At 49.0% G+C, this 27,592-nt stretch overlaps 9 protein-coding genes across 9 annotated transcripts; 4 read left to right on the top strand and 5 right to left on the bottom strand.

Annotated features, from left to right (window-relative positions):
* Positions 1–11: 11 nt before the first annotated feature.
* EDB91DRAFT_1047285 (uncharacterized protein) lies at positions 12–3,347 on the bottom strand (the record flags this gene model as incomplete). Its single annotated transcript, XM_041313314.1, has 8 exons — positions 12–581; positions 635–820; positions 871–957; positions 1,013–1,213; positions 1,263–1,341; positions 1,399–1,640; positions 1,688–2,716; positions 2,772–3,347. The coding sequence occupies 8 exons, from the start codon at positions 3,345–3,347 to the stop codon at positions 12–14; spliced, it is 2,970 nt and encodes a 989-aa protein (XP_041181058.1).
* EDB91DRAFT_1112180 (rab-protein geranylgeranyltransferase) lies at positions 3,322–4,989 on the top strand. The gene is made up of 10 exons (XM_041317794.1): positions 3,322–3,391; positions 3,462–3,496; positions 3,550–3,660; positions 3,715–3,842; positions 3,896–4,125; positions 4,178–4,372; positions 4,424–4,507; positions 4,558–4,632; positions 4,680–4,826; positions 4,873–4,989. The coding sequence occupies exons 2-10, from the start codon at positions 3,494–3,496 to the stop codon at positions 4,890–4,892; spliced, it is 993 nt and encodes a 330-aa protein (XP_041181057.1). The 5' UTR covers positions 3,322–3,391; positions 3,462–3,493; the 3' UTR covers positions 4,893–4,989.
* Positions 4,990–8,138: 3,149 nt separating this feature from the next.
* On the top strand, positions 8,139–10,088 carry EDB91DRAFT_1112168 (uncharacterized protein). Its single transcript, XM_041317793.1, has 4 exons — positions 8,139–9,550; positions 9,608–9,693; positions 9,745–9,931; positions 9,983–10,088. The coding sequence occupies exons 1-4, from the start codon at positions 8,299–8,301 to the stop codon at positions 10,075–10,077; spliced, it is 1,620 nt and encodes a 539-aa protein (XP_041181056.1). The 5' UTR covers positions 8,139–8,298; the 3' UTR covers positions 10,078–10,088.
* Positions 10,089–11,105: 1,017 nt separating this feature from the next.
* Positions 11,106–11,971, top strand: EDB91DRAFT_1079142 (uncharacterized protein; the record flags this gene model as incomplete). The annotated part of the gene is made up of 5 exons (XM_041315097.1): positions 11,106–11,309; positions 11,364–11,564; positions 11,612–11,702; positions 11,758–11,881; positions 11,929–11,971. 5 exons carry the CDS (start codon positions 11,106–11,108, stop codon positions 11,969–11,971), a joined length of 663 nt encoding a protein of 220 aa, XP_041181055.1.
* A 1,800-nt stretch (positions 11,972–13,771) lies between these two features.
* EDB91DRAFT_1112159 (general substrate transporter) lies at positions 13,772–16,114 on the bottom strand. The gene is made up of 7 exons (XM_041317792.1): positions 15,827–16,114; positions 15,675–15,780; positions 14,891–15,612; positions 14,529–14,834; positions 14,443–14,469; positions 14,322–14,390; positions 13,772–14,277 (listed from the first exon to the last, which is right to left on the bottom strand). The coding sequence occupies exons 2-7, from the start codon at positions 15,751–15,753 to the stop codon at positions 14,059–14,061; spliced, it is 1,422 nt and encodes a 473-aa protein (XP_041181054.1). The 5' UTR covers positions 15,754–15,780; positions 15,827–16,114; the 3' UTR covers positions 13,772–14,058.
* Positions 16,108–21,387, bottom strand: EDB91DRAFT_1112153 (uncharacterized protein). Its single transcript, XM_041317791.1, has 10 exons — positions 20,802–21,387; positions 19,742–20,560; positions 19,338–19,688; positions 19,077–19,287; positions 17,991–19,026; positions 17,693–17,931; positions 17,382–17,636; positions 16,823–17,332; positions 16,668–16,763; positions 16,108–16,611 (listed from the first exon to the last, which is right to left on the bottom strand). Exons 1-10 carry the CDS (start codon positions 21,260–21,262, stop codon positions 16,426–16,428), a joined length of 4,164 nt encoding a protein of 1,387 aa, XP_041181053.1. The 5' UTR covers positions 21,263–21,387; the 3' UTR covers positions 16,108–16,425.
* A 768-nt stretch (positions 21,388–22,155) lies between these two features.
* Positions 22,156–23,178, bottom strand: EDB91DRAFT_1079140 (uncharacterized protein; the record flags this gene model as incomplete). Its single annotated transcript, XM_041315096.1, has 4 exons — positions 22,156–22,203; positions 22,256–22,444; positions 22,582–22,883; positions 23,127–23,178. 4 exons carry the CDS (start codon positions 23,176–23,178, stop codon positions 22,156–22,158), a joined length of 591 nt encoding a protein of 196 aa, XP_041181052.1.
* A 296-nt stretch (positions 23,179–23,474) lies between these two features.
* On the top strand, positions 23,475–24,549 carry EDB91DRAFT_830857 (uncharacterized protein). The gene is made up of 3 exons (XM_041328537.1): positions 23,475–23,737; positions 23,787–24,144; positions 24,207–24,549. The coding sequence occupies exons 2-3, from the start codon at positions 23,834–23,836 to the stop codon at positions 24,478–24,480; spliced, it is 585 nt and encodes a 194-aa protein (XP_041181051.1). The 5' UTR covers positions 23,475–23,737; positions 23,787–23,833; the 3' UTR covers positions 24,481–24,549.
* Positions 24,550–24,847: 298 nt separating this feature from the next.
* On the bottom strand, positions 24,848–26,773 carry EDB91DRAFT_1047499 (FAD dependent oxidoreductase; the record flags this gene model as incomplete). Its single annotated transcript, XM_041313327.1, has 11 exons — positions 24,848–25,243; positions 25,293–25,365; positions 25,412–25,569; positions 25,628–25,753; positions 25,810–25,860; positions 25,915–25,932; positions 25,987–26,117; positions 26,173–26,401; positions 26,455–26,490; positions 26,542–26,645; positions 26,701–26,773. The coding sequence occupies 11 exons, from the start codon at positions 26,771–26,773 to the stop codon at positions 24,848–24,850; spliced, it is 1,395 nt and encodes a 464-aa protein (XP_041181050.1).
* Between the last annotated feature and the right edge of the window lie 819 nt (positions 26,774–27,592).

The raw sequence follows: 27,592 nt of genomic DNA, 5'->3' as shown, positions 1-27,592 counted from the left end.
CGCGTCACCAATTACAGGTCTTCCTCGTCAGATATATGGATCTCATCAGCGTTCTCTGCCTGTTGTGGCGCCAAGGCTGGCGCGGACGAAGCTTCGTCCTCATCTGCTCTTGGAAGAGCTGTCTTTTTGGCTGCGACAAATGCGGGACCTCTTGCTTGCTGCTCTGCAGCAGCCATAGGGTCCGCTGCCTGAGCGGCGGATGGTTGCTCCGAGGTACCATTTTGTTTCGCCGATAGTGTTTGGGCAGCGAGATATGATGCTTCGGTATTGAACTGAGCTTGGACACTCCGCTTGATACGAAGCATTTCTCGGAATGTATCCTCCGAGCCCGTCTCGATTTCGAAGCTGTTCCACTCCTGCCAGAACTTGGGATTGACACGGGGGTCGCAAAATTGGGAAGCGTGTGCGTAGATAGCGCGAGCGCGGTCGATTTCGCCAAGTTTGCGTTCCAATGCTGCGAAACGCAGACACATTTCAGCAGTTTGCTTGTCAGGAAGAACCTCGAGTGCGCGCTCGAAGATTGGGCGGGTGGCTGGTAGGCCATAATTAGCTGTGGCCTTCGCAATGTAGATAGTGTACATCTGTCGTTGTGATGTAAGCGGAGGTCCATATGAAACGTAACTGATTGCGGTACCTCAAATTTGTCCTCATCGGCGACAACCTGAGTTGCACGCTCATAAATCGCCATGGCCCGTTTTGCTAGACCATAATCCTCTTCCAATTGACCGTACATCAGGAACAAGGGCTTGCATGACTTCGGTGGACATTTTTCTAGTGCTTGTTCAAACAGGTCACGAGCTCGCTCTAACTTGGATCCTCCCTGAAAGGTGTGAACAAAATAAGAAAAAAGTCAAGCACGAAAGCACGTACATATCGCTTCACAAACTTCGACAAATAGATATTCCATATTTCAAAGGATATGGGGAATGTGAAGACCTCCGTGCCACGCTCGTACACCTGGGTATATACGCTGTCAAACGATTTCCAGAAAAATGTTCAAGATCAGCCGCACCTTGAAGCTGTCCTCCCAGTATTGATTCTCTTCAAGGAAAGCAGCATAGTTGACGATAATCTGGGCATTGGCAATCTTCAGATCCATGATCTTGTCATAGACAGCCTTCGTCGATTCAACGGTCCCTATTGACTCCTCAAGGTCAACATAGAATGACCAGAGTTTCAAGGATTTGAACAATCGGGCTTGGACGAGTAGAGACTATTGGAAATCAGCAAATTTGAAAAGTAGTCCACCAGGAAGACCTCACATGGTCATGATAGCTAATCTTGTTGTTTTTAGGAATAGCAGTAGCACGTTGCATGACTCTCACGGCCTCATCATAATTTCTAAGAGGGGACAGTCAGTAAATTAGATCAGGTGAAAACCTGAATGACAATCCTCACTCGTGGCGAAGCTCCATCTCTGACCATTCACACCAGATGTCCGCGAGGTCCTCCACCGCCTTGAAATTTATTTTCGTAGCTTTCTCGAGGATTTTACGGGCACTATCCAAGTCAGGCTCCGCCGAACCTGAGGATCCGCCTTCCTCGTAGAACTTGGCGAAGTTGACGTAAATTCTATGGAGGTTGGCAGTAGCCTTGCGGGGATTGATAGTCTCCAATGCTTTGGTGTACGTTTCGGCCACCTGAGTACGTCAGGCGAGTCAATTTCGGCCTTCAGACCAACGCTTACCTTTTCATCATCTTCACCCCATAGAGCAACCCTCTTTTCCCATTCCTGGACGTCGTTTGGATTTCTTCGGAGCAAGACGTCGTTGACCAAAAACGGTCTTCTGTCCATGAGAGCTTCGAACCCCTTCATCTTAACGTCCATCTCTCGTTCAGTCTCCTTTGCGTTTTCTTCGTCCTCATCTTCGTCTGGATTCTCGAGGCTCTCCATCATTGCATTAATTAATGACTCGCAAAACTCTGCATACGCGTCAAAAATCTGCGTGAAGTCCCTGATAGTCAATACCGTTGCGATGCCCGCTTCGAAGGTGCTTATCGCCCGATCAAACTCGCCACGTTTAATCCAGTAGGTTGCGAGCCCAGTCCAGAGACGGCCAGCTTGGTCTTTGTAAACTTCAAGGCCATCCTTGTGGACGATGCGTTCTATGTTGAGCTTCCGTGGGCTGAGAGGATCTTCATCCTCATCGTGTGCTCTGTCAGCTCCAACTAGGACAGGGGGACCGCCCATACGCACGAGCTGCCCGTCCACAGGCGCTGATTGACCATCTGTCTGCGAAGCTTCCGCATCAGCTTTTGCATTGGCCTCATTGGACTCAATTGTGGCATCCACGTCAAACCCAACGTCATCAGAGAATCGCTCGACAATATCAAGGAAATCCCCAAGAAGCTGGTATGGGCTTTTCCCTTCTGGACTGACATACTCCCCTCGTGATGCTTTTCTTGCTAGTGAGAGCAAGAGCTTGGCAGCTTCGAGGGGCCGCGGCACAGAGTCTGCAGGGGAGAGTAGGATGGAGGTGTAGTGTTCGGTAACACTTGGATCGACAGTAAGGTAACGTCGGTAGACGGTCACTGTCGTAGATCCGCCCTTCGTCTCGGCCCAGAGTAGATATCGAACCCATATTCGTGAATGTAATGAAGGCGGTAGAGTACGCAAAGCTCGGTCAAATGTCCGACGAGCATGCGTATGAGAGATGACTGATGGGCACATAGGGTGGAAGAAGACTGATGTGTACATTAGCCACAGTCTGGGTAGCTAAAATGACTCTGCAATTAGCAAAATATGACGGTTCCCTGGAAATAGAGCGTACTTTGGGCAACCACATAAGGGCCCTTTCATATGTCGCAATCAGCGCTCTCCACTCCTCCCAGCCTACGACTCCATCAAGGCCATCCTCCCATGTTTCCAGGTCCTCCTTCTCCTCTTCTAAAGCATCCTTCATCTCAGGTAATTTCTTCCTTCCGCCAGCCCTTTTCTTGATAACTTGTCTGCCGAGAACATAGGACATTCTCATCTGGAGGTAAGACTTCCATAGTTTGAACGAGCCGGGAAACTGAGCAATGGCTGCTTCGTAAAGGTAAGTTAGACACTGCAACGAATGTCTAGTCAATGGAGTCGCGAGTGGACCGAGGAGTGTCATGGTTTCGTCGGGCAAGTTCGCGCGTCGCTCTGCCTTCAATTGCGCGCTAAACGCATCTTTCGTCGTATGTATGGCTGTCCACCATGCGCGAAAAGAGGATGGGTTTCGGAGAAGGTCTTCCTCGCGCTGAACATCTTTAATGGACAGCAAGTTTGAATTGGTCGTAGGCGTCGGTATTGGGAGCGTCACAGGAAATTGGGACGTCAGGGAGTCCAGTGAAGTCGACTTCTCTGCGACCGAAGGCATTTTGAGGTCCTGGTAAGTTCAAACGAACTTGAAGCCCAGAGCAGGTAAGTAGGTTGAGAAGAGTATTTATTTATTTATTTTCTGATCTAGTAATTGATAACCAAATAAGTCCAGACTTAGCTTCCTCTTCACCGGCACCAACTGCGATGGTAAGAGTCATGCTCAGATCGTTCTGCGCACAATTTGAATGAGCATAGAATAGCATAACATCAAGCGTACTCGACAGACTCCTGAGGCTCTTGCAGAAAAGAAACAGCGAGAAAAGTCCAAGATCGAAGAGTACCAGGTGTTAACAGACAATGTACTATCTCGAGTACGAATCAATCTTGCTTGTGCACTGTCGTGTTTCTGATTGCCATCTGTGCAGAAGAAGAAACAGGAGTGGAGCAATGATGCGTTTGAATTAACTCAGCGTTTGCTTCAGATCAACCCTGAATTCTACACCGTGTGGAATTATCGCCGGAACATCCTACTCAATGGCATATTTCCCCAGAGGTGCGCACGTATGAAGGTGACGCGAAACTTGCTCAAAATCAGAGCCCTCGTAGTACTCCCGAGCAAATTCATGATGTTCTTTCTAACGAACTCTCTATGACCACTACGGCTTTGAAAGCAAATCCGAAAGTCTACTGGATATGGAATCACCGTTGCTGGTGTCTCGAGAATGTCCCAGACGGGCCGGAACGCAATGGGATACCGTCTATGGAGTGGAGACAGGCAAATTGGGACAAGGAACTCTTTGTAGCGGAGAGGATGCTTGATGCAGATGCGAGGAATTGTCAGTCGTCTCGCCACTGTATTCGCACATGTTTGACACTCATCTCTTCTAGTCCACGCTTGGAATTATCGCAGATACGTCCTCGCGAACATGCCCACAAGAAGGCCTGAGACTTCAGAGTTGGCTTACACGTCTCGCAAGATTGGAGCGAATTTCTCCAATTTTAGTGCATGGCATCAAAGGTCTAAGACCTTACTCGGACTTTGGGAGAGTGGTCAGCTGGATCCTGTCCAGTCGAAAGATGATGGTGCGTGCCCTTTTTAATCGGGTTGTAACTTTTCCGAACTCTTTCTTATAGAGTTCGAGCTCGTAAGCAACGCATTATACACTGATCCAGACGATCAAAGCGCGTGGATATACCATAGATGGCTTATCGGCTCTGGTTCGAGCACGGATTATTTTGTACGCAATCTAACATGACACATTGAACAGGGGAAAGCAAATCACAATTGGAACGCGAGATACAACTCATTACGGAGTTACTCCAAGAGCAACCTGACAGCAAATGCAAGTGATCGTGTTGGTTATTTCCGCAACTACTTATTCTTCCACAGGGTGCATGGAGTCATTAGTCCACTATAAGCGACTCCTGCTCCAAAATCACTTGCCGAATTCCCAAACCCTGAAACAGGAGTGCGTAGAGTTACTTTCTCGGTTGATGGGCTTGGACCCTGTCCGGTATCTTAGATATCAGGATTTAAGTGAGTTTCTTGTGCCAATGTGTAATAAGGCGCTTATTGTTTTCAGCGAGGGACCTCGATCAGTAGTTCATTTTACCCAGTCTTCCGCTTAATCTATGTTGTTGCGCTGCTCAATTGCATCTCATTTTCATGTCTGCCTCTCAGGTGCTTCAACAAGCCGTGACTGTTTTGAGTACTAGGCTTAGCATTCGCATTCACTGGGCTTGCATGTGCAGTTGCCATGGTACGCGAACCATACTCAAGTTGATCGAGATACATGGCATTGTAATTTTCGATGGGTAAGTACTAGTAGCGACACCTATGTCATCTCGGGTCCAAACGGTATGGAGCGAAGTTTAAAAGAAGTGTAGAGGACGATATGATCCAATGTAAGAGATACGGCCAACAAAACGTAAGGGATTGAGTACAAGAATGTGCAGAGCAGACGGCTCAAGCCAGGGAAACGGGTAATGCAGATATAAGCGAAGCATTTCCACCCGACGAGGTCACTCGGTTTTCTGTAGGTCGACTCCAGTAGCTAAGGACGTGGTGTCGCACTTGAAAGCGGGTCGAATCTCGTCTCGCTAGAGTTGTGGGGACATATCGTGTTCCTAATGACGTGGGCCGTTTGATTAGTGGCGTCAGGCGTGAGTTGGTGTTTTTCTGATGGTCGCGGTGTCCTTCGTCTTCTCAGTCTTGAGCGTCATAGAGTGGTCTCCTTCGGATATCGTCGTGGTATCTTGAGTGTCATGAAATGGCCGTCTTCTTCACTTCGATTCTCGTGGCCTGTGACCTTCGTGGTATGCTAGGGGGTGCTTCTTGGCGGTTAGGTGAAGGTAGGCGGCCGTAAAATGGTCTTCATGAAGGTATCATGATATGTGTTGTCGGAGTAATGAAGACGTGGTGGTGATGATGACGGCTGGAATTGCAGCTGCGACGGTATGTGTTCCCTGGCGAAGTGGTGCAAGGCAAGCCTTGATTCGTAAACCGGGCTCTGGAACTGAAATCGCATCAACTATGGGAAAAAGTGATGGTGCTGGCGACGTTGGGTGGTGTCCGGTGAGCCCCACCTCCGCCATGCCAGCAACCCAGCTGTCGATGAGGGCTGCGTGGTCGACGCGGATCTGTTCGTACACGTACGTGAGGTGACGTCTACTATTGTAAGAACGGGGCGTTTGATCCCAACAAACAATCTGAACGCTACGAGAAATGACCGGCTGATCCTGTTGGCGTGTCGCCGGTCGTCACCACAGGCAGCATTCAATAATGATGAGTGGCGTAGTCTAGCGATGAGCATGTCCGTACCTTTTTCTGTATGCTAAACTAGAGCTTATACGGGCGGGACAAGTTCTAATATAAAAGTGCAGTAGGGGGGAGAGGTTGAGTCGACCAGCAGCGTGTTTCGTAACGAGTGTCAGAGGCTTCTGAACCACATAGGGTGTGCGGATCAAAGAAGAGGAAGGTTGGTATTCATAGATAATGTCTGGTATTTGTCGTTTAGAACAATCGGTCGAAGGTTCGGCAGACAAGAGGGTTCAGAGTCAATGTTGAGTCATTGTCGGGGGTAGAATGTCGAAGTCACGGTGGTGTTCGTGTAATTTGTTTGTCAGATGTAATGTGTGCTGGTTCGTGCTGTGCTGTAGCAAAGTCGTCCTTAGAGACAAATATTAGGCGACACAAGTCTAGGCCATGATGCTCCCCACCTCGTGGAAAGTTCCTTTGACCGCGTCATCAGAAAACTCAATGTCTTTGGTTTTCTCGGCTTCGTCAGAAAAGAAGTCGTTGTCGTGGGCCACGAGGGTAGTATTGGAGGCAAAAGTCGGTAAATCGAGAGGCATTGATTTGAATAAAGGCGACGAGGATGGCCGCAGTCAACATTGTGTTCATGTTTATCGTGCGTAGGGTGTGCTGGTTCGTGTTCCTCAAACAGTGTGCTGTAGCATAGTTGTCTTGTAGTGAGTGAAATGTACGGGGGCACAGGTCCAGGCTATGGTGCTCCCTACCTCGTTGAAAGTCCCTTCGTCATGACTCACCAGACAACTCAATGTCTTTGGTGTACGAGGCTTCATCAGAGAATATGTTATCATCACAGGCGATGAGGGCAGTGTCAGAAGTAATTGATAAACAGTTACGTTTGGAGGCGAAATTCGGCAAATTGAGAGTGAGGAAGCAAGGTATTGATTCGAATACAGGTGGCGAGGATTACTGGAATGGTAAAAATGACTTCTGCAAGGATGGCGAGGGTGAAATTGGTAACTCTATTGTACATGGATTATCGATTGTTGGCCCTTTGGGTAGTGCCAATTCTGCGGGCAGGCGACGACTGGGAGTAGTAGGGATACCGCCAGAAGCATTGTCACGGCCACATCGGTACATCGGTACCGCCGTTCACGCTGAGGAACTTTTGGGCGGCTTCATTGGCGGGCAGAAGGAGAGTGATCATTGATATGCAAAGGGTCGACACGACCAGGCTGGCGGAAATCTTCTTGGGGTTGGGCGGCACGGGCCTGAACGTTAGGACGAACGACGGTTTCTGGAATTTCAGTGGAAAGCCGACAGGAACCCAGCTTTGAGGCGCCGTAAGTGGTGGAAATCATGATGACTGAATATTGTCAGATGATCTAACTAGATAGAGTTCGTTGGCAAGATATTCGACGGCGGCAATTTTACTCAGGATATTTGTGTGTGCTTGTTGCCAACTCAATAAACGCGACGCGTCAGTCGCGTGGTTGGAAAATCAACCCATGGTCCTATGATGAACCTCACCAGTGACCACATATATTCAGAAGAAGCGACTGTCTTCCTTCTATATGGTCTGAGTAGGGGAGACTAACATATACTTATCGGAACTTCAAAGCCAGTCAGATGAACGTCTTCCTTCAATTTGGTCCGCCTACGAGAGACCACCTCCTGCCGCCTGCGAAAGTTGGGAGTACCGGAGTACATTCTGCTTATACTTCATAACTCGTAACTTTTATCAGTCGACCAGCACGAGACTGGTGGACAGTAGTTGTCGACCGCGTGGTTCATACAGGGATGGCTCGTGGCCACCAGTCCGGTCAGAACTTTGTCTTGTCTGTGTCCTCGCAAATTATGACAGCTACTTTGCAAGACGGGATGGAACAGCTTGTTTCAACGGTTGCAGCTGCGAGAGACGGCATAGACTATAGTGGTGATTTGCAACCTTGTATAATCATAAATGATCCAGATCCCATAGATCCTAGAGAGATAAGTTACACCCGGAGCATATCAAACACCTTGTCAGGGTGTTAGAACACAAATAAGTAAGCTTTACTATACTGAGTGATTACGTGGATGGCTCAGTACCTGCAGGGGTAGACTAACGAGTTCTCTGATGCGCTCGAGCTCTATCACCAAGTTACATACACCCAGGGGCTGTGTTTACGCGACTCAGCATGTCAGAGTACCTTGCCAAAAACACACTTAATCTAGGTGTATGTGATGTGTTGGCCATCATTTCTCCACCTCTCTCATGGCAACTTCTTCCAAGCCGACAGAACAAAATTTACATGCATCCAGTCTTCTTGCATATAAAGCACTCCCGGATCACCAGGATGACTTTGACTCAATAACATCTTACTCGAAGACCACCGCTGAGACTGGAAACGATTTCTACGACCGCAGTCTGACAAGCCGCAGATATGCCCTTGTTGGAGTGGCGTGCTCGTGTATTGTCAGCTGCTGTTGCATCATTGCAGGCACTGTCATTGTTGCCACTCGCAGAGGCAACGGGGCCATTCCAATAGGAATAAACAACAATCTGCAGAAAGAGATGTTGGTTCTGATACTAAACTTGATCGTCACATTATGCACAGAGTCCACGGGCTTCGTGCACAGCATTGCTTTGCGGTCTGCGCTAGCTTCAGAGTGTCGGCTTCGTTTCAATACAAATCTGCGCCTTCTGACTGCAGCTCGTGGATGGAGCAAACCCAATGGCGCCCTGCTCAATGGTATCACGGCTCTCCTCCTCATCATATCCTACAACTCAGCATCACTCGTCATATTGTCTTTCGACAACAACTATCGAGCTATGGGAGTAGAAGTGACTTTCATTGGCATCGCAGGATTGCCTCTCCTCCTGCTGGGCATCGCGCTGCTTCTTCAGGTGATGATCGCATTGTCAGGGTTGCGGGCTGTCAAAATATTGACCTGGAGCTCCTCATCTTTCGACTTGACTGCTGCTATGGTCCACCACACACAATTGACGCCGGCTCCTTCCCGGTGCATGCGTGGCGTGTCTGACCTAGACGTGGGTGGAGGTCCAGCGAAGCCATCAGAGAGACAGCCATCCGCGTGGCATGCTCACCCTAGCATCCGGAAAGTTATAATTTCACTTTGGGCGCTCGTTGTAGCATGCGCTGGGTGGGCCGCACTCGTCATGTTCCTCTCCAACAAATATGGATTCGAGACCCCTACGTTGGGCTTGGAATCGTGGTCGTTCTTCCCCAGCTATGATTACTCTAACGCACTCGTTTACGTGATTCCACTCTCCGGAGGTGTCAGTGTCCAGTGGTGGATTCTGTCATTCGTAAACCTGGCGGTCGTCCAGGGACCATTGACACTTGGGTTGCATTGCTCAGAGCTCATTGCGAATGTCATTCGAGATGAAAGGCATTGGAGAAGCGCTACTGGAAGGAAAGGACTTAGCATGGCCACAAACCCGCTAAAGCCGGTTCTCACCAATCCGCTCAGTCTTGTACTTTTAGTTACGAAGCCTGCTCTACGTAAGTCATTTGCGTCCAGCTTCTGGTCGGTGTATACAGACATTATCACCGATATAGACTGGATGTTTGGGCTTTCATTCACTTTGATTGGTGGCGGTAGCCAAACACTAGAAGTGATCGGGATATATATGTTTACAGCCCAGGTTCGCATATACTGTCCATGTACAGCCGCTACAACTTACACATTCCTGCAGATCTGGAACTTATGTTTCGCACTGTCACTATTTGCCTGCTTCTTCACTTTCGTTGCATTGCTCCGACCGCACGGCCCCCAGCCAGCTGCATACGGCCACCTACAGACGCTTGCTAACCTCGTGGACGAGTGGTCGCCTGTGATGTGGTGGGGTCACAAGGAAGACGGGGTCCCATATTGTCATGCTGGTAAGGTGCTGCTATGCTCATGAGGTTGCTGCATTCAAATACTTCACATAGGGACGAGGGATCACTCGCTGCCGGCTGTGAAGATGGACTGCGTTTACGCTGCCAGGCTAGAGTGTCAGTACCTTGAAATACAAACCATTTCTTAAGCCGAATCCTTAATGACTTGCAGTGGTAGCAGCTTAACATAGCCATTGCGAGACTATAGTTACTTCAGATCTGACCACCATAAGTACTAATATTAAAAGTGATCTTGGAAATATATACTGCTTGAAACTTCCACTGGCAAGCTATTCAAACAGGGTGTTGTATTACATTAATCTAGACGGATTTATCTTCATAATAGAGACTCTAGGCATGACTATTTTCCTTCTACTGCCACCTGTAACCTACTTACATACGGAGATTACTGAGGAAGAAGGACTGATCACCTGCAAATTGACTCCGTAGAGCTGATGCATATGATCGATCATGCAATACTTCGTATGTAAGCTCGGGAGCGCTCGGCATCTGCCGGAACCTCTCAACAACCGCCATGTCCTCAGCTTGTGAACTAAGGGCATGCATTTGATTCGATATGAGAGTCTCTAGGCTTTATCAGGCTTGATTGTTCCTTGCGTCCCTATCTATGTGTCATAAAGCAGTCGCCCATCGAGCTAGGCCAATAGAAGGACACCAATCAACAAGCACGCACACATTTCCTAGGACTTCTTAGACTTGTTGTACATCCACGGTTCACGCATGACATATGAGGCTTTCCATAGCACTCAAGCGAGCGCTCTTGTCGGCGAAGGGGACTCGATTTTCAATGAACAGAAACGCATGTTCCTTGTGGACAGCCCTAAAATCAAGCGCCTAATCTACTTTAGATCTGACCGCAACCCCTATGCCACGGACATTCGATTCCCACGATCTTTCTGAACAAGTATAAACGTTATAAACGAGTTATGTGTGCTGTGCGCGCAATATTAATGTGATGTTCCTCGCTTCCTGATGTTCTTCGCTTCCTGATTGATGTTCCGATGCCATAAGTCTTTTTGCGAGAATTTTGTCCTGTGGGTGTCTTCCATCCCACATCGTCTAAACCGTATCACTTTGTTATTGCTTCTTCTACAAGCCGCACCTTTGAAAACAGCTCAGCCCCGCTTCGAGCACCCACTTAGTCATACCCGCCATCATGATGGTGACATCTATATCAGCCTCTGAAGTCCCCCAAAACTGTCGGGCTCCTAAAAATTCTATTTTGAGGTTGGGGTTCCAAATCTTGTGCATTATTGCAGTCTCCCAGAAGTCTCTCGACCATTGGAATGATACAAGAAACAGTGAATGGAAGGAACACGTCAAAATGATGGTCAATCGCTTCCAGAACTCAAACGTCACTGTAAGTTTGATATTATCTGGTCTTCGTGGCTAGTGTTTGACGACCAGGCTTTAGGCCGGTCTGGTACTTGCAACGGCTACTCTGTTCCTGTCGTCACCAGCTCCCATGACTCATTTGATGGCGTATGGCAATTCAACCTCGTATATCCTCGGCATGGTTTCATTTGGTGCTGCGTTGCTCAGCGTGATATCCGGAGCCGCTGTCCTTGTTATCTATGAAACTAGCACTACTCACCAAGACATGGAAACTCTCAAAGTGAGTCAGTTTGTCTAGGTCGGCGCACGGTTTGACACACGGCGCAGACCATGGCACGGCATCAGGTTATCTGTCTGCTGGTGTGGTTGGCATGGCCCTCGATCTGTCTGGCAGTCTCTACCTTCTTTTTGTTCATATGTAAGTGAGGTACCAGACGTGTTCCTACTGATGACCTATGGGGTTCTTTATGCAGCTATATTTATCGCCTGCTTCTGGTCTGACAATATCATTGTCAATGTCATAACCATTTTGGGTTGTGTGGCCTTCCTTTCAAACGGAGTCCTTACGCTCTATGTTTTCAGCGTTGTGGGCAAACAGTAAGTTAACACCACTGTTGTTGGGTTTGTCTCAATCGACCTTGCAGGCCAGATCCCCTACTACAGGGTGCCAACGGACATCATCCGTAATATGGGTGTTGCACACCTCTAGGGTAGAAATGATGACCGGGTGGGATGAGTACTCGGAGTTTGGCCGCTTTGGGTCAACGTGTTGTACAATGCTTATATCGGTCGGTGGTGTCGCTTTCGCCATTAGAACTTGTTACGTCTTTAATACGTGGATATGTTACATCACTTTGTATTATAATCACCCATGCGGACTATTTTCCCATCAACTTCAGCGAAGGGGCGTGATGCAGGATGGGAGGAATATTCGCTCATTGTCCGCATGTACAGTTACTTATGTAAAGTGGCATGAAATCACGGTCTGTTTAAAGAGAACAATCGCAATGCGCAGGACATCGTCAAAGGGCGAACACTGTCGTGTGTACTATCATTCCGGGTCATGACACATAATTTGCAAGATGGTGTACAACACTTGGATGTTGCACTCAAGTTGCTTCGAAAAAACTCAGGCAACTGCCTAGAAGTGATGTACTAAAATAAAACTTTCTTTAATGTTGTAGGAGAGACACGACATTTGAAAATTATGTGACATCTGACTAGATCACGCAGATCGAGATGGCGAAAGGGATAGAATTTATGGTGACTCACTTAGTTGTGAGTCTCACGACATCGCGGCTGATCCCGTCGTCACGAACGGGGCATCGTGCTCGGAACGATTGTAGACGCATTTCCCCACTCCGACGAGGTTTTTTTTGAGACAATAAGAGAGACCGTCTTCCCTCTATCATTTTAATGCTCGTCCGAGTCGGATCGAATTGGACCCGCGCTAGGACCTGGACTCCAGAGTCTCTGATACCAGTGAAACTCATATCCGAGTCTTCGAATTGACGTGCATGATGGATCACGCACCATCGTGCGCAGACAGCTGCCTGTGTAGGCATCCTTAGCCAGACCTATAGCAGAGGGAAGGCAGTCATTCATTAGCAGCGTAAGCGTCCACCGACTACCGAGCTCAAGGATACATAATTCCAACCCGGCAGGTGGCAGCCAAACGTAGACGTTGTGACCTAGGAAAATCGTTTGAAGATGTCTGCCGGCACCGCACATGTCCCGCGGCACCTTTGTTCATTATTGTAGGGTGTGGATAAACCTTAGTGTTAGCGCAGGCAACAGTGCGGAGGAGAAGTCGTGGCACGAAGTAGCCGCAGGAGTACAGTGATGGGATCGCACAGACCAGTACAGTCGGATTACTTACATTACTTATGCCTAGCTAATGGTTCCCGCAGCTCGTGTACTCGCTGCAGGTATATATCCAATATAGTGACTTCCAATGAGCTCATATACTCACTGCAAGGGGTCCCTGCATTATACTTATTTGGCCATCGTCGGAAACTCAAAACTTCACTGTGATGAAGACCAGCATGATTTAATATTTGTGAGCAGACAGTAATCACAAGCGCCGACTCCTTTGTTGGATATGTGTCAATTCCCCTTAAGTGGAGGGCAGGTCCTCGCGCCCCGCAAAACAGGTGGTTGATGACCCGGACCAATTGATGTAGACTAAAGTCGGACTCGATGCTTTGGTAGTATCCAATATGGTCAGTAGAAATGTCCAGTGATAGGGGTCAGCAAATACAAAGCCAGCGATCGGCTAGCGCTTAGCAGTCTTCTCCGCGGTTTCGTCGAATTCTACATTCTCAGTGCCACGGTGCGACTTGCAGGTGATCATAGATCTTATTGCGCACGGGTTGATGCGTGGTTGTCAGCCCTTGGAATCGTCCCTTTTTCTAGTGCGAGGATGATTCATCTAGGGGAGTGATCACTAGGAAGGCACGCCATGAGCACGGTCATAACCGCTCTTTAGGCTTCTAGTCATTGTCTAGATACATAACCTTACTAACAAAGAGAGACAAAACTAATCTTAAGATCCTGCGATCATGCATGTTACTTGATGATTTACACGGAGTTATCTGTATGTAATTTTGTAATCGTAAGAACGGTTGTGTTATGAAGGAAAATTCATGTTGCATACACGGCATCATCATAAAGTCGTAGCACATTCTGGGATACATACAACTGGGGCGCGTAGCGCAAAAGTAGCGACACCCTCTGATCAACCTTCCTTGATCGAGCACTGGCGTCACATATAATCACGCCGATACTGAGTGACCTATCGCCCTAGGTGTCATCTCAAACAAATCCTCAATTTCTTCCAAACTCTTCCCTTTAGTCTCCGGCATGAAAAAATGACAGACGACCGTGGTGAACAGCGTCGCCGAGCCAAAGAAGAAATATGGACCGCTTGGAGAAGCCCGTAGAAAGAGTGGCGCCGTAAGGGCGACAACGAAATTCACCAGCCAATTACTGAGCTGATAGATGTCAAATGAGGAAGACTTAGGAGTTGGTCACTAACCTGCTGAATAGCACATGCTTTTGCGCGAAGGCGTGTGGGTATGATTTCACATGCGTATATTTTAATAACCTGGACGAGTTTATATCAACTCACAGTGAATAAATATAATGAATCAACCTACCACAGCCCATGACCACGAGAAACTCGCCTGCACATCAGCTCTTTAGTACTTTGTGGGTGATTCAACGCAACGTGGGTGATACGTACCACAAACATGTATATGAGTATGATGACAGCCCATTGCGGTCCTTTGCCGCTCAGGTATACCTCTCCGTTTGCTTTTCCACCATAGGTCGCATATAAGGCGCCAATGGCCATGAAGCACGTAGCAATAGCAATACCGCCACCGATCAAAGGAAATCTTCGCCCCCACTTGTCGACCCACAGTTGGGCAGGTATCGTAAATATCAAGTTGATTATTCCGGAAATACCAGAAGCAAGGAAAGCTGCTCTTGTCGATGAAAAACCAGCCTGAGTGAACAAGATTGGGGCGTAATAAAGAACTGCGTCGATCTAGAGACAGAGGTTTCGGATAAAACCTATCGTCGGCAGCACAGAACAACACGCACCCCACATAACATCTGAAAGGCCATCAGAAATACACCAAGAACGCTCCGTCTGACGTATCGCTTTTGGAATATTTCACGATAAGAAGCATGTTCCCGGCTCTGTTCCTCAAGACTGCCTTTAATGAGACACAGCTCCTCTTCCACAAGCTCGCTGCTAGCACGCAGCTTCTGAAGAACCGCACGAGCCTCATTTATCCTCCCCCTCTCGACAAGCCATCGTGGAGAATACGGCATAAAGGCCATCCCAGACACGAGTATCGCAGCCATACTCGCTTCCAAAATGAAAGGAATTCTCCAAGCCAAGCTACCCTCAATTCTCGACGACCCATAAGCGACAAAATACCCCAAAGCGATCCCGATAGTAATGAGCAACTGCAACATCGTCGCAACCGTCCCTCTAATCTCTTGCGGAGAAATCTCGCAGAGGTAAATGGTGACGACAGAGATACTCTGACCCTGTCCGATTCCAGTGATCAGTCGTGCGCATACGAGAACAGGGAAGGTTTTCGCGGAGGCAGAGATGATCGTTCCTAGGAGGACTACGATGCCTCCGGTTAGGATACCGTACTTGCGGGATAGCAAGTCAGCTACGTAACCGCTGCATAGCGAAGAGAAGGAGGCAGATAGAAGAATACACGCGACGTAAATCCCGAGGACGCCTGATGAGAGATGGCCAATAGAGCTGGCGAACTGTTCCATCTGGGTTATAGGACCAATGGAACCTGGAGGAGATGATCATTGATTAGACATGCTGTTTCCCTAGGTCGGAAACATGAACACGCACCGGTATCTAACCCCCACAACATCCCAGCGAGGGATGTATGAAGGGCAATCAGGTATATCTTGGTAGTCGCAGATACCATCGCTGACACAGAAGTCTCAGCACAAGCCTAGTGAGTCTATAGTCAGTCGCACTCGCAGGGCCACCGTACGTACAATCAAAGTCTCAGACGTAAACGAGTCCAGGCTGCAGGAGACTCCGGGGCGAGCCCCGACAGCCTAACTTCAGCTCAGGGACTCGGAGAAACGCATCATGCGACACGTTCGAGTTTACTTGTGGTTCTGGCCCGGGCCACCAAGGAATGATCACGGGCGAATTGACGGGTCCCGAGCAGGCTAAGCTTGGATGGAAGATAAGCATCCCCTTCAAGTTGTCCTGAGGGAGAAACAATCTTCCAACGTCCTTCCATTTGATCTGCCGATGTAGGCCTGTCATGTGCAATGATGAGCGCTTGAGCAAGGAACTATTTCCAAGTTGATTATCATGACATGTGATCAAAACACTGCACTACAAGTCACAAAAACAAGCGCGCAAACTACGGTACTAACTAGGTAGTATGTATGCCATCATCGAGAACAATCAGCGCTAGCAGTCAGCAAAAAAACAAGAAACGAAACATGCGTAAGAAATTTCATGAGCCTAAAAGCATTTGCATTCGTATTCGTAACAGACGTGGCAGAGAAACCAGTAAATCGAGTCAAAGGAATGTCACGCATCATATCGCGTTTCTCTTTTGCAAAAAAAGGCAGTTCTCTCAGAGACCGCCTTGTGGAGCAGACACCGTTTTGCGGTTGAGAATATCTTGGATTTCAGAGATGGTTCGTGCCGCGTCCATCGTTTGAGGTCCACCGGGGAGAATCGCAAGTCGCTGCTTGGTAGTATTTAGCGTTGCCTTCACGTTGGGCAATACCCGCGCGACGTATGGTGCAATCAGAGGTTCCTTGAAATCAAACGGTGTCAGTTGAGCACAACCCGCGCTGCGGCAAGACTACTTACATTAACATTCAAAACTGTAGCAGTGCGTTGCATCCACCACAGAGATGACTTGAAAGCCTCATCAACAGGAGGCGTCTCCGCGATGATAGTGGCAAGCTATAAACAAACACGATCAATCAACAAGCTCCACAAAACGCATTCAACAAACGACGTACTCGATGCAAGATCGACAAAATGACAGCCATAGACAACGGGCCCTTCCTATCCATAGGCATCACAACCTCAGGGCTGGAACGAGCAAGTAACTCCCGAAGCTGCTTCGGATCTTGCGTACCCAGAACAGCCATATAAGTATCTTCCCAAGCATCATGCTGAGCAGGGGGAGACCGCTGAGAGGGAGGCGGAGGCGGCTGAGGAGGCGCGATAGGGTGCGACGCTTGCGGCGCGGCGATCGTAGAAGGATACCACGTAGCATGCATCTGCGACGGCTGTGGTGGCTGGACAAACGAACTAAGAGACTGAGAGCCATACACCGGGGCCTGCGTTGTTGCAGGAGGAAGGTTCTGAGAGCGATGCATGCCCTGACTCATAGAGCTCATGCCTGAAATGCTGGGAGCGGGGGAACTGCTGCTTGTTATACGATGGCTTGCGGCAGAGTTCAATGATAAGAACTTGACTTGGTCCGACAACATCCTGACGGAGTGCTCGAGTTCCCGGATTAAGGACTACATAACTTGTCAGAACTCGTTCAAGCTCGAAGGGAAAACCACTCACTTCCTGACTCCGCGCAGCTTCAGTCTGCCACGTCATCGAATCCTTCTTCACGTTCAAAATCTCAGCCCGCATCTCCCGAAGGATATCCTGGTGCATAGCAGAAGTCTGTTGGGAGTACGTCGGAATGATGTTCTTGGTAACAGAGTCCTTGATGTAACGCTCAATGAGAGGGTTCAAGTTCGTCGAGAGAATGCTAGCGAAATGGTTCGAAATGTCAGGACGCAAAAGGAGCTTCTCGATCTCGTTCGGAAGGCTCTGCATACAGCAAGGTCAGAAAAAATACTCCAGCAAAGAAAAAAAATACAACATACGTTCTGAATGAACTCAGTCAGACCCCGACCGACATGCTCATTAAGAGCAGCTCGAACTTCAGTCCTCGTGATTTGCTCCAGCGCAGGTAACACCGAGGTTTGCACTTCAGCCTTGACAGCCATCTCCACAACCCTCGTAGTATTCCTCGTAAGCTCCGTCGAGATCAGCTTAAGAATCTTCTCCTGACGATTAAAATCCTCAGCCTGCTCATGGGCGCGCGCTTCTTCGAGGCGTTGGTCTGGGAACAAAACCGCATAAGGCATCTCGCACCCAGCAGTAAAACAAGCAACCACTTACGTTGCTTATCCATCTCCTTCCCAATCAGCCGTCCTATACGAGTGTGCAGACTTTCTTCGCTCTTCTTGATTTCCTTGGTGACAACCAGGGCGATACCAGTGTCACTGCTAGCGCCTGCATCGCCCTTGAACGCCTTCTCAGCCTCTTTGGCCGCGTCTCGATCCCTGAATGCAACGTTCTTGCCTCTCACGTTCTTTCCTTTCGTGTCGTGCGCACGGACCTCGTCGCGGGCGATATCAGGCTCGAGCTCCTCAGATGGAGGTGTCCTACTCCTGCCTGGTGCGATGATAGGGCCAGACTGCTGTGTCACAGGAGCAGGGCCGCTGATTGACACGGGCGCGGGAGGCATGTGACGAGTGCCTTTTGCTTCCACGGGGGCCGCAGGCATGTAAGGCGGGAATTTGGCAAGAGCGTTTAACACGGCAGTATCGTACCACTCCTTCCGGATAAGGACCTGGTCCACACCGGTCGAGTGCACGGAAAATGCGACGAGAGCGAGGTCTCCAGGGGGAAGTTTAGCAGCAACGCAAGCTGCATGTGCTTCATCACCGGTAGGGTCCGCATCGGCCGAGAGAATCACGAAATGAATTGTTGGCTTCGGGCCAGAAAACTCTACGACCTGCTCAAAGAAGCCGCCACGGACGAGTTCGCCCGAGGGAGAACCTGAGACATCAAACCCAACGCGCAGTGCGATGAGACTGTCACGACGGTTGTTCGCAACCCAGAGCGTCTGGATCCTGGAGTCGTAGTTGACGTGACCGAACATGTCAGGGTCTTCCTTGTTCCCGTTGACGAACCTGAATGTAGAAAGGACATTCTTGGTGATCACGGACAAGAGCTGGAATACGGTGCCATTCCTCCTCCCGATGACAATTCCATCATCAATGAAAGTCAAAGACGACGGCACATCGTCGCCGCGAACACGATGGGTCCAGAAGGGCATCTTGTCGTGGACGTTCCACAAAGTGAGCGTGGAGTCCTCAGAGATAGTAGCCAATGCAAAATGAGGAACATCAAAATCAAACGCAACCAGGCGCTGTTAAAAGGATGAGGAGATATCAGAGAGGATAAGATGTTAGAACTCACTGATGGCACGGAAAATACTTGGGAAATACGATTCAATTCAACTTGCGGCAAAGGCTCTCCCCTGAAAGTACGCGCAGCGTCCGCTAGATCAAGTAGATACATTTTCGTCTCAGATGCAACTGCCAGAGTATCAGGTTGCTTCGGGTGCCATTTCACGGAGTGCAGAGGGTCGGCATCAGCGCTGGGAACGATACACAACAAAAGTCGCCCACTGCAAATATGATTAGACCAAAAAGATCCCTAGCACAGATAAATACTCACGGCACATCATCTGTGATAACCTCGGGGAGTTCCCACACCACAAAGCCACCGTCAGAGGTGACGCCCGCCAGCCTGTTACCGTACACAGCCATGTCGATGACCGACGTCGAAGGCGCAAAGACCGTGGGCAGCTGAAGAAGAGTGCGATCACCGCTTGACCGCGAGATAACACGAACGCGACCCTTGGTCATGGCATACGCAATCCAATGGGTAGCACCAATGGTCGTACCAGGCAAGAACACAGAGTCCTGCTTGACCAAAGCAATGGCGGTAGATTTCACGGCATCTCTAGGAGCCTGCACGTCGTCCAGCGGCTGTGATACATCAAATACAATAGTTTGAGGTTGCGAGCTAAGGAATCAAATGTAAGTTGAAGGCACGTGTGAGAAACGTGCGGCGCTTGCCTTGGGCTTGTCTGCGGCTTTCCTTTAGCAGCACCCTTGCCTCTACCCTCATTCTTCCAAGTGTTACGAGGACCAGGTGAACCGTCCTTCTCTCGCCTTGCAGGCGGCATGGGAGCCTGACCAAGAGGGGACTCGACAGGCCGTGGGTGGGGACGCGGCTGCTGAGCAGCAGGCTTCGGTGGAGAGCCCCTAGGAGGCGACGCGGAACGGCCAGGCTTGGGGGGAAGAGGAGGAGGTGGGGGCATAGTACGAGGATGAAGCGGTTGCTGCTGAGGAGTCGGCTGTGATTCCACCTGGGAATATTCGTCCGTGGTGCTGTAAGGGTCGTACGTAGGAGATGAAGTCTGCCCTGAGGGGTAGGACTGTTGGGACCTGGTCAACTGGTCCATAAGGTTCTCGACGGACTTGCGCTTTGGGTCGTTGAGAGACCCAAGGGAAGCCGAGGTCCAGGAGTCCTCGTTTGTGCTGGATGCACTAGCAGGACCTGCAGGAACGGGCTTCTTCTTGACAGCGGACGTAGAGGCAAGAGCATCAAAGGGAGAAACGAAATCAAACATGGACTTGCGGGGAGAGGGGGGCTGCTGGGGTTGCTGCTGGGGCTGTTGAGGCTGGGGAACAGGTTGATTGTGCTGAGGCGAATCCCTGGGCGGCTCTTGGGGCATGTATGAACCTTCGTTGAGATGGTACTTGTCAGCCATGGAGGACTGGGATGGCTGGAACTTGTCCCCCATGGAGGACTGGAACTGCGGGGAAGACATAGGCGGCAAAGTGGAAATCGGTGCTGGAGCAGGCTCCGAAAAATTGGAGCGGGGAGCGGTGCTGTCATAAAGATCAGCAAAGAATGTATCGAGGTAATCCCAAGAGGTCATGTTGGGTGGTGGAAAAAGGAAGACGCAAAGTGAGATGACACTTTGGGTAGAAAAAGGTGGCTCAAAGTTGCCTCGTGTGTGAGGCGAGGTGCCATCAACACGCTGCAAAGTCGACCATCCGTTGAAGGTGGACATGAAGTGCAGGGTCCGTGCACGAAAAAGCAAGAAGACAAAAATGGACGAGTGCTCACCCCATGAGCTGTTCCAGGAGAATCTTTCCTTGAGCTTCGCTGGTATTTGAAGGAGATTGACCTGATCTTATAGACGAAGCAGGAGGAGAGGGGACTTGCTGGGGCATGATAGGACCTGATGACGGTTGGAGTGGTCGAGTAGCAGTTAAAGAGGTCGCAGCGGGATATAACAATGATAGGAGAGCGCTTTGCCTATCTGCAGGAGTAGTTGATACTGGAGCGGAGTGGGTCGAGGCGTCATCATCAGCAATCATGCTAGGAGTTGCTGGTGCAGAATTTCCGTGTGGAATCTGCTGAGTTGTTATGGACTGAAATAGTGAATCGAGGTGGGTAGTAGTTGGAGGTGTAGTAGTAGTAGAACTAGTAGACTGAGTTATCGGGAATGGTTGAGAGGAAGGTGGAGGTGTGGCGCTTCCCCTTGAGAAAAGCTTGTCATGAAGATTGCTTTGTCTAGAGTCCATCTTGATTATACTATCAGCAAGCTGTATATACCGCAACCTGGAGAGAACGAGGAATTCAAGAGTCGTTCAACAAAAAAAACTGACTTGGCCTCGTTGAACACACGAGGAAGGCACGAGGCTACTTGTCCAAATCGAGTTCAACTTCCGTCTCTATTGTTATCCTACCTATCAACCTTCTACCGCCCCACAAAGCTAGTAAACATTGAGTCAGATCTCATATGAATCAGGTATATCTTCAGCATTCATTCGAATCCAGCTTCAATTCATTCCGACTCGTCCGTGATCGCTTCTACTTGACGTGTGCAAAGTACTCGATAAGAACCCTGCAGTATCCATGTTCTTTCATTTCTCTAAAATCGTTCTTCCAGTGCCTCTTGGTGAAATAGTTGCACCAAGATTAGACCATATGTTGGACTATGTTCTTGCGAATCGTCAACCTCAACACACGAGCCACCGCGATACCATGGGCAGTCGCGAATGAGGTCAGATAGCTATAATATTCCTTGGCTGCGGTGTGCGGAATGACGCAAAGTATCACTCAGACATGAACGGCATTTTTGCCAGGAAATCAACCCCCAGCACATGGCGTAGATTGGCTCAGGCAGAGAGGGACCTTGGCTCTCTGGTGTATGTGTTGTGAACCGTGTCCTCCATTATGAAGTCTAATTGCTGGTGTGGTTAAAAATCGACAATGTTACTCAATGCATGGCTCCCGCTGCAGGTTCCACCTGATATGAACGGCCACAATCTTGAGTTTCCCTGTATGGATTTGGCTTCAATGATTTATTAGCATTAGGTAGCATGCAACAGCGTGCGCAAAGGAGGCAAGGTTTGATGGCATTTTCGCGGTAGGCTAAATTGCGTACATGCTTATGCCTGCAACGAATTATAGACTACATATCAAAAACGACGCCATCCGTTTCCGAATTCTTTAGAAAGACCTAATATATCGAGGGAGCTTGTTAGCTTCATTAGGTCGAAAGATACACCCACATATTCAGTTTTCTTGAGGGTAGATATCACCATCCTCTCCTCGTCCAGTATAATACTCCAAGGGTAGGCATGAAAAACCTTGTCGTAGACCACCTCCACGTCTGACGCGATAGTTGTTGTCGTAGGTTTCCGAGTGACCTTACCGATGCCATGCGCCACAGCGGAGGGATTGAACTCGATCATATGCAACTGGAACGATGGATCGCTTCAACCTGCAACCGGAACTTGTATGACTTCCAGTCTCTGCCGCGGTGGTTGCCTTCCGACTGCAGCCTGCACCATAAACTGGGCATGCCCACAGCAACCTCCCTCCATCGTCGACATACTCTAGTCAACAGTATGGGGGCCCCATGCTGGCCCCGACATAGGCGACAAGTGGCTGGTGTCCGGGAGACAGTGGATGAAAATTTGGGATAGGACTTCGGTTGGCAAGCGCCAGAGAGCCGATACGAATCCCTTATGCAAAATTGCAAATTCATGGACTGAGTGATCCTGTCCTGCTTTGCGACGAGGTGCTGGTGAAACTTTTTGATATTGTCCATGACTGTTTCCAAGGTCGGAGAACTCATGCGAAATTGCATCCAGCTGCCAGCCTGCTGCTGCCATTCGGTGTGATGGCGCTGATGGGCTGGTCTTTGAGCTCGATTTGCAGAATGGTTAACATTGAGGAGACTGGCTCAGGAGTATGGGATTTCGAGGTCTGGGCCATCCGGTGACTGGTCATCATCAATAAACGGCATTCGATATACTTAGCACACGAAATTGATATACCATTCAAACTCGTGAACGTGCGAGCTGAAGCGAGCATTTATTATTATATTCAGACGCGAGTGCCTATAAAACTGGCCACATACAATGTTCTACAGCGCACCGATGATATCCACCGCCAGTGAGAAATTGACTGTTGAGTTGGCTGTCTGCATGTTGTTTGCTAACCGGACGCGATGAACAATGTCAACATGAAATGTCGAGGAAGGAGACAGGTGTAAGTTGTCAAGACTGTCGTCCCTTAACCGTTACGCCAAAAGGCAGTGATGATGAAAGCTCATGCTTCATGCTTCATTATCGCGGACAGTATTTATGCTGATTGTGGGAAGCCAACGGGCTTACAACAGGCTGTTGTAATTTAATATTAATGTAAATTCCGAGGCCTGACTAATACTTGTGCACAAAAACTTTAAATAAAAGGGGCGAAATAAAAGTTGAATAAAAGGGGCTACTACGACTTCCCTATAACCTATCGCAACCACGTTAACACATATGAGTCAATCCATACAACGTGCTGTCTCAAATTACACCTCAGAACTTCCCCCTGCCGAATTTCATCGTGAAGCAGCCAACCTCTCTGACGTACATCCCCATCTCCTGTTGAAGATCGTCTATATGACTCTCCCATGAGTACCTGGGATTGATGCCAGACAGATTTCGGAAGGGAAGACACTTCGTTGGCTCTTCACACAACTTCGGCGGGTCAATACATTAGTACGCGTTGTAAAATTATTTGATGTGCAGAACTCACTATGGCATTAAGCATGCGAGCATGTACTGCGCGGCGAATACTTATCCGCATACACTTCGATGATACACCATCCATATTCCTCTAATCCACGTCTAACTTCCTCCCTGGCTTCTACTCGCATTACCAGTCATGGGGTCAAACCCCTGCAGCGCGAGGCCAAAGTCCTCAACCTCCTCAAGGTCCGTGCAGATGCCATGCTCGATGACTCGTCGCTTCACATCGAGCGAGAAAATTCATTCAACGACCTTCTCGACCTCCAGCAGCCGCGCAGTCGGCTAGAGGACCTCGTTCGAGACCGTGCCGTCATGAATGGAATTGTGGATACACACCCTCCCCTGAGGAACGCCGGTGTGTACAACCATGAAACAGGGTCCGTGAGCACGGGAAATTCTCCATCTAGAACGAGATTATCATGCAGGCCGCTGTCGGCAGAGAAGGCTGGGCTGTATGGCAGGCACACTGGATATGCGTGGCTTTTTTGGGAAGACTTTTATTCAGCGAACTGTCTATCTCGTTCACGCCTATGCAAGTCAAACTCGTGCTACCGACTTCTGGTGGACAGCAGCACGTTGTGGATGTGGCAGAAACTCAAAATGAGAAACTGGAGGATACCGCAAAGGCAGTTGCAGCGCAGCTAAAAGCTTGGCACCAAGTGGAACAGCTATATGCCTACACAAGACGCCCACGGGGCTACTTCCAATGGTAGATACATAAATGAGTCACTTGTATCGTCGCACTTTATTGTCGCCCTTGTCGCGTAGACGTTATTTGGATGTATGGGTTGTGCACTCGAAGTGGGAGGAATATAGCCTGAGGTACCACTGCCACTGCTGGAAGTGCAGTGCTACTTATTACAGGACAGACTTGTCGGGCTGATATGACAGTAGTTCAACAACGAAGTGAAGTTATGGATTTCAAATTGTTTGTACTGCCAAGTAGTGGCACTCATTGTCTTCATGCTATCCAACTGGAGGACACGCCTCCGTATACTCTCCGTCCGTATATCCACTATTAACATGACATCACGACGATGAATATATCTGATAGTATGTACCGTGCATTTCATTTCCCACCTAGAATTTCCACCCTCCAGCGAGTCCCATCACATTGCTTGGATCAATAGCCTTCTTGATATGCCGCAGACGCGGTAGATTTGTCCCGTACATTTTCTCCATGCTTGTGGAAGGATCTGCATTGTTGGGATACGAAACCACATTTCCAACGTCCTGCCCTGCAGCGATCGCTAGCGACACCATATAATTGGAACTGGTATCGACGATGTCATAGAAGAGGTCGTCTTCACTTGAATCTTTCCATGCATAGAAGAATTCCAAGTATGAGTAGCCTCGTTCACGTGAATCCGGCCATGCAGATGGTATATCGGAGTGGCTGAAGATCGAAGTAAGGTAGGGCCTCACGTTGTAAGTGATCTCAACCACGCTACTATTTACCAACTTGTTGCTGTAGAACTAGCCGTTCCTGTCAGTAGATGACTTAAATCAAAACAGGTGTGCTCACGAGGGTCTCATTGGCAACATCGTTCAATAATGACTCCGTCCACTCCTCGACCGCTATGGCATTGAACACAGCTCTGTTTCGCAGTGAGTATACGCCGGGCATAAAACCAATAAAATTACCTAAGGCCAGCTGTGTCATTCACTGGCTCAACATCGACCATGGATGCGAAGGTCCGGGTAGAAATGTCTTTCCCGATGTTTGGAATCGTCAAGAAGTCATCGAAGATACCATCTGGGTAAGTGGGCGCATCATAGAACAGCGCGCTCGATAAGATGGGCTACGCGACAGCGCGTTAGCACGCAACCCCACGTAGATTGCCTTTGGAATATACTTACCGATCCAGACACATAGTTATATGTGGAATATACTGATGCCTTGGGATCTGTAACGTTCGCAGTGAAGTTGGCGACCGCGGCGTTCACCGCTTTGAGTTGATCTTGACTGTATGCGAGACTTCCACCCTATTTATAGTCGTCACCGTGAGTGATGCACGATACGCTATGGTATGACGTCTCACCCAAACTTGAGATTGAGGATACGTTTTGAGAGTGAAATAGGTAACAATTCCCTATATGGGAGTTAGTCCATGGTTTCATGCGGTGTTCATCAGAGGAGCACGCACAAAGTTATTGAAACCCCCCTTCAGTGGCATGAGAATTCAAAATATTGAAAATCTAGATGACGAAAAACGTACCCGCAAGCCGAAGTACAAATCTGGGTTGCTGGAGCTGGTGACTGTAGTCACCGTGCCATCAGGTAAAATAAGCTCGTATGCTACTATGTTGTCGATTGCTAGCCCATGCTGGTTTGTCAGAAACGAAAATCCTGATCAAATGACAAAATGTTATATCACGTTTGAACCATCTAGTGACGTCCATACCTCCACCAAGTAAGAAGCCGCCAACTCCGACGCCAGTGACTTTCCCCCCTAGAACATTCACGCCGTATTCTTCCAGTGTTAAATAGACGTCATCCCATATCGCACCAGTGCCAACTTTTGCTGTCTGGGAATCCGAGTCATACGTGATGTCCGAGAATAAATACATCGCGATCTGAACGCCTGGGGTTGACGAAAAGCCTGGGTTTGTCGAGTGACCGCCGCTTTTAACCTATTTGATACCTGCGTAAGATAAAAGCACAAGCTGAAGAAGTCATTGCTCACTGCAAACGGCGTCCTGGTAACTCTCAATATTTGAAGCTGTGGTATGAGATTAATTTGGCATGAGGTCTTTATTTCCGCAACACGAACCGCTTTAACGAGGTCCTCGGTGGTGCCAGGTTCGAAGGAGCAAGCAGATAGTTGACTACTCGAAGATGCCCAATGATAATTATCCTTTGTATAGAGCGTCGATCCTGTCGGTGTTTAGCCTCGTTCACACTTAGTCTTGGTCTCGGTCTTAGTACACACCATTGTAATAAACTGCGGATTTCGAAGAGATGGAGGCGGCGATCACCGCACAAACAGTAGGGTGACGAAACATATTCCAGATACCGAGCAAACCTGAAGAAGCCACAAGCCCCCCAATGCCTGCAAGAAGCATGGTGGACATATTAACAGAGAGTGGCATCTTGATGGGCAGAATCATGATGGGTCACGCAAGTTACCTGGACCCTGCTCGCCACTTTATATAGGTCGGTTGTCCGGGCTTCTAACGCCAATAACATATGCCATCCCGTACCGGCCGTAAATGTTGAACACTGCTTTCTAGGTCCTCATGGGCTAACTCAAGCCGAATCGAATTTCGTACGAAGAAGGGCAGGACCGTGGCTAATTGGAGGGTACAGCAGCAGGGAACGTACCAAAAGCAGCAACAGTTCGAATGAACTACTGACCGACTCAAGCTAAAAAAAACACCGCTCACTTTGTAAGGTTCAAGGAGTTGGCTCGGACTTTGGCACGTTCCCCATCTTTCTACAAGGGACGGTTGCTTCTAGGTCCTCACGAGCCAATAAGGTCCGATCAGATCTCACGGATTCGAAGGATGGTAACTTAACATTATGCCTCGATTGCAAGGCGTGTCTTCAATGTTATAATTTCGGGTCCGACTCGCATTTGGAGGTCTCAGCAATTTGCACAGCGGTCATTCCTCGTATGTATAGGGAGAGCTTGGGGCCACCACAGTGACTGCCGCCATGTGGAAAGGCCGTCAGGCAGGGACCTATGTAGTAGTAAGTATGTTGGCAAGACAGATTATGTCAGCGAATACCGGGGTAGTCTAGTCCCAGAACGTCGAACTGAACCGTTTCAATATTAATGCCCTTTGGTACGATACAGTTTGGATAATTCCGTTCGGAGATAC

Source organism: Suillus paluster (assembly GCF_016628075.1).
Source record: "Suillus paluster strain FC165 chromosome Unknown EDB91scaffold_8, whole genome shotgun sequence".
Lineage (NCBI taxonomy): Eukaryota > Fungi > Basidiomycota > Agaricomycetes > Boletales > Suillaceae > Suillus > Suillus paluster.
Note: the sequence above shows the minus strand (reverse complement) of the source record. Positions and strands in the feature narration are given on the sequence as shown.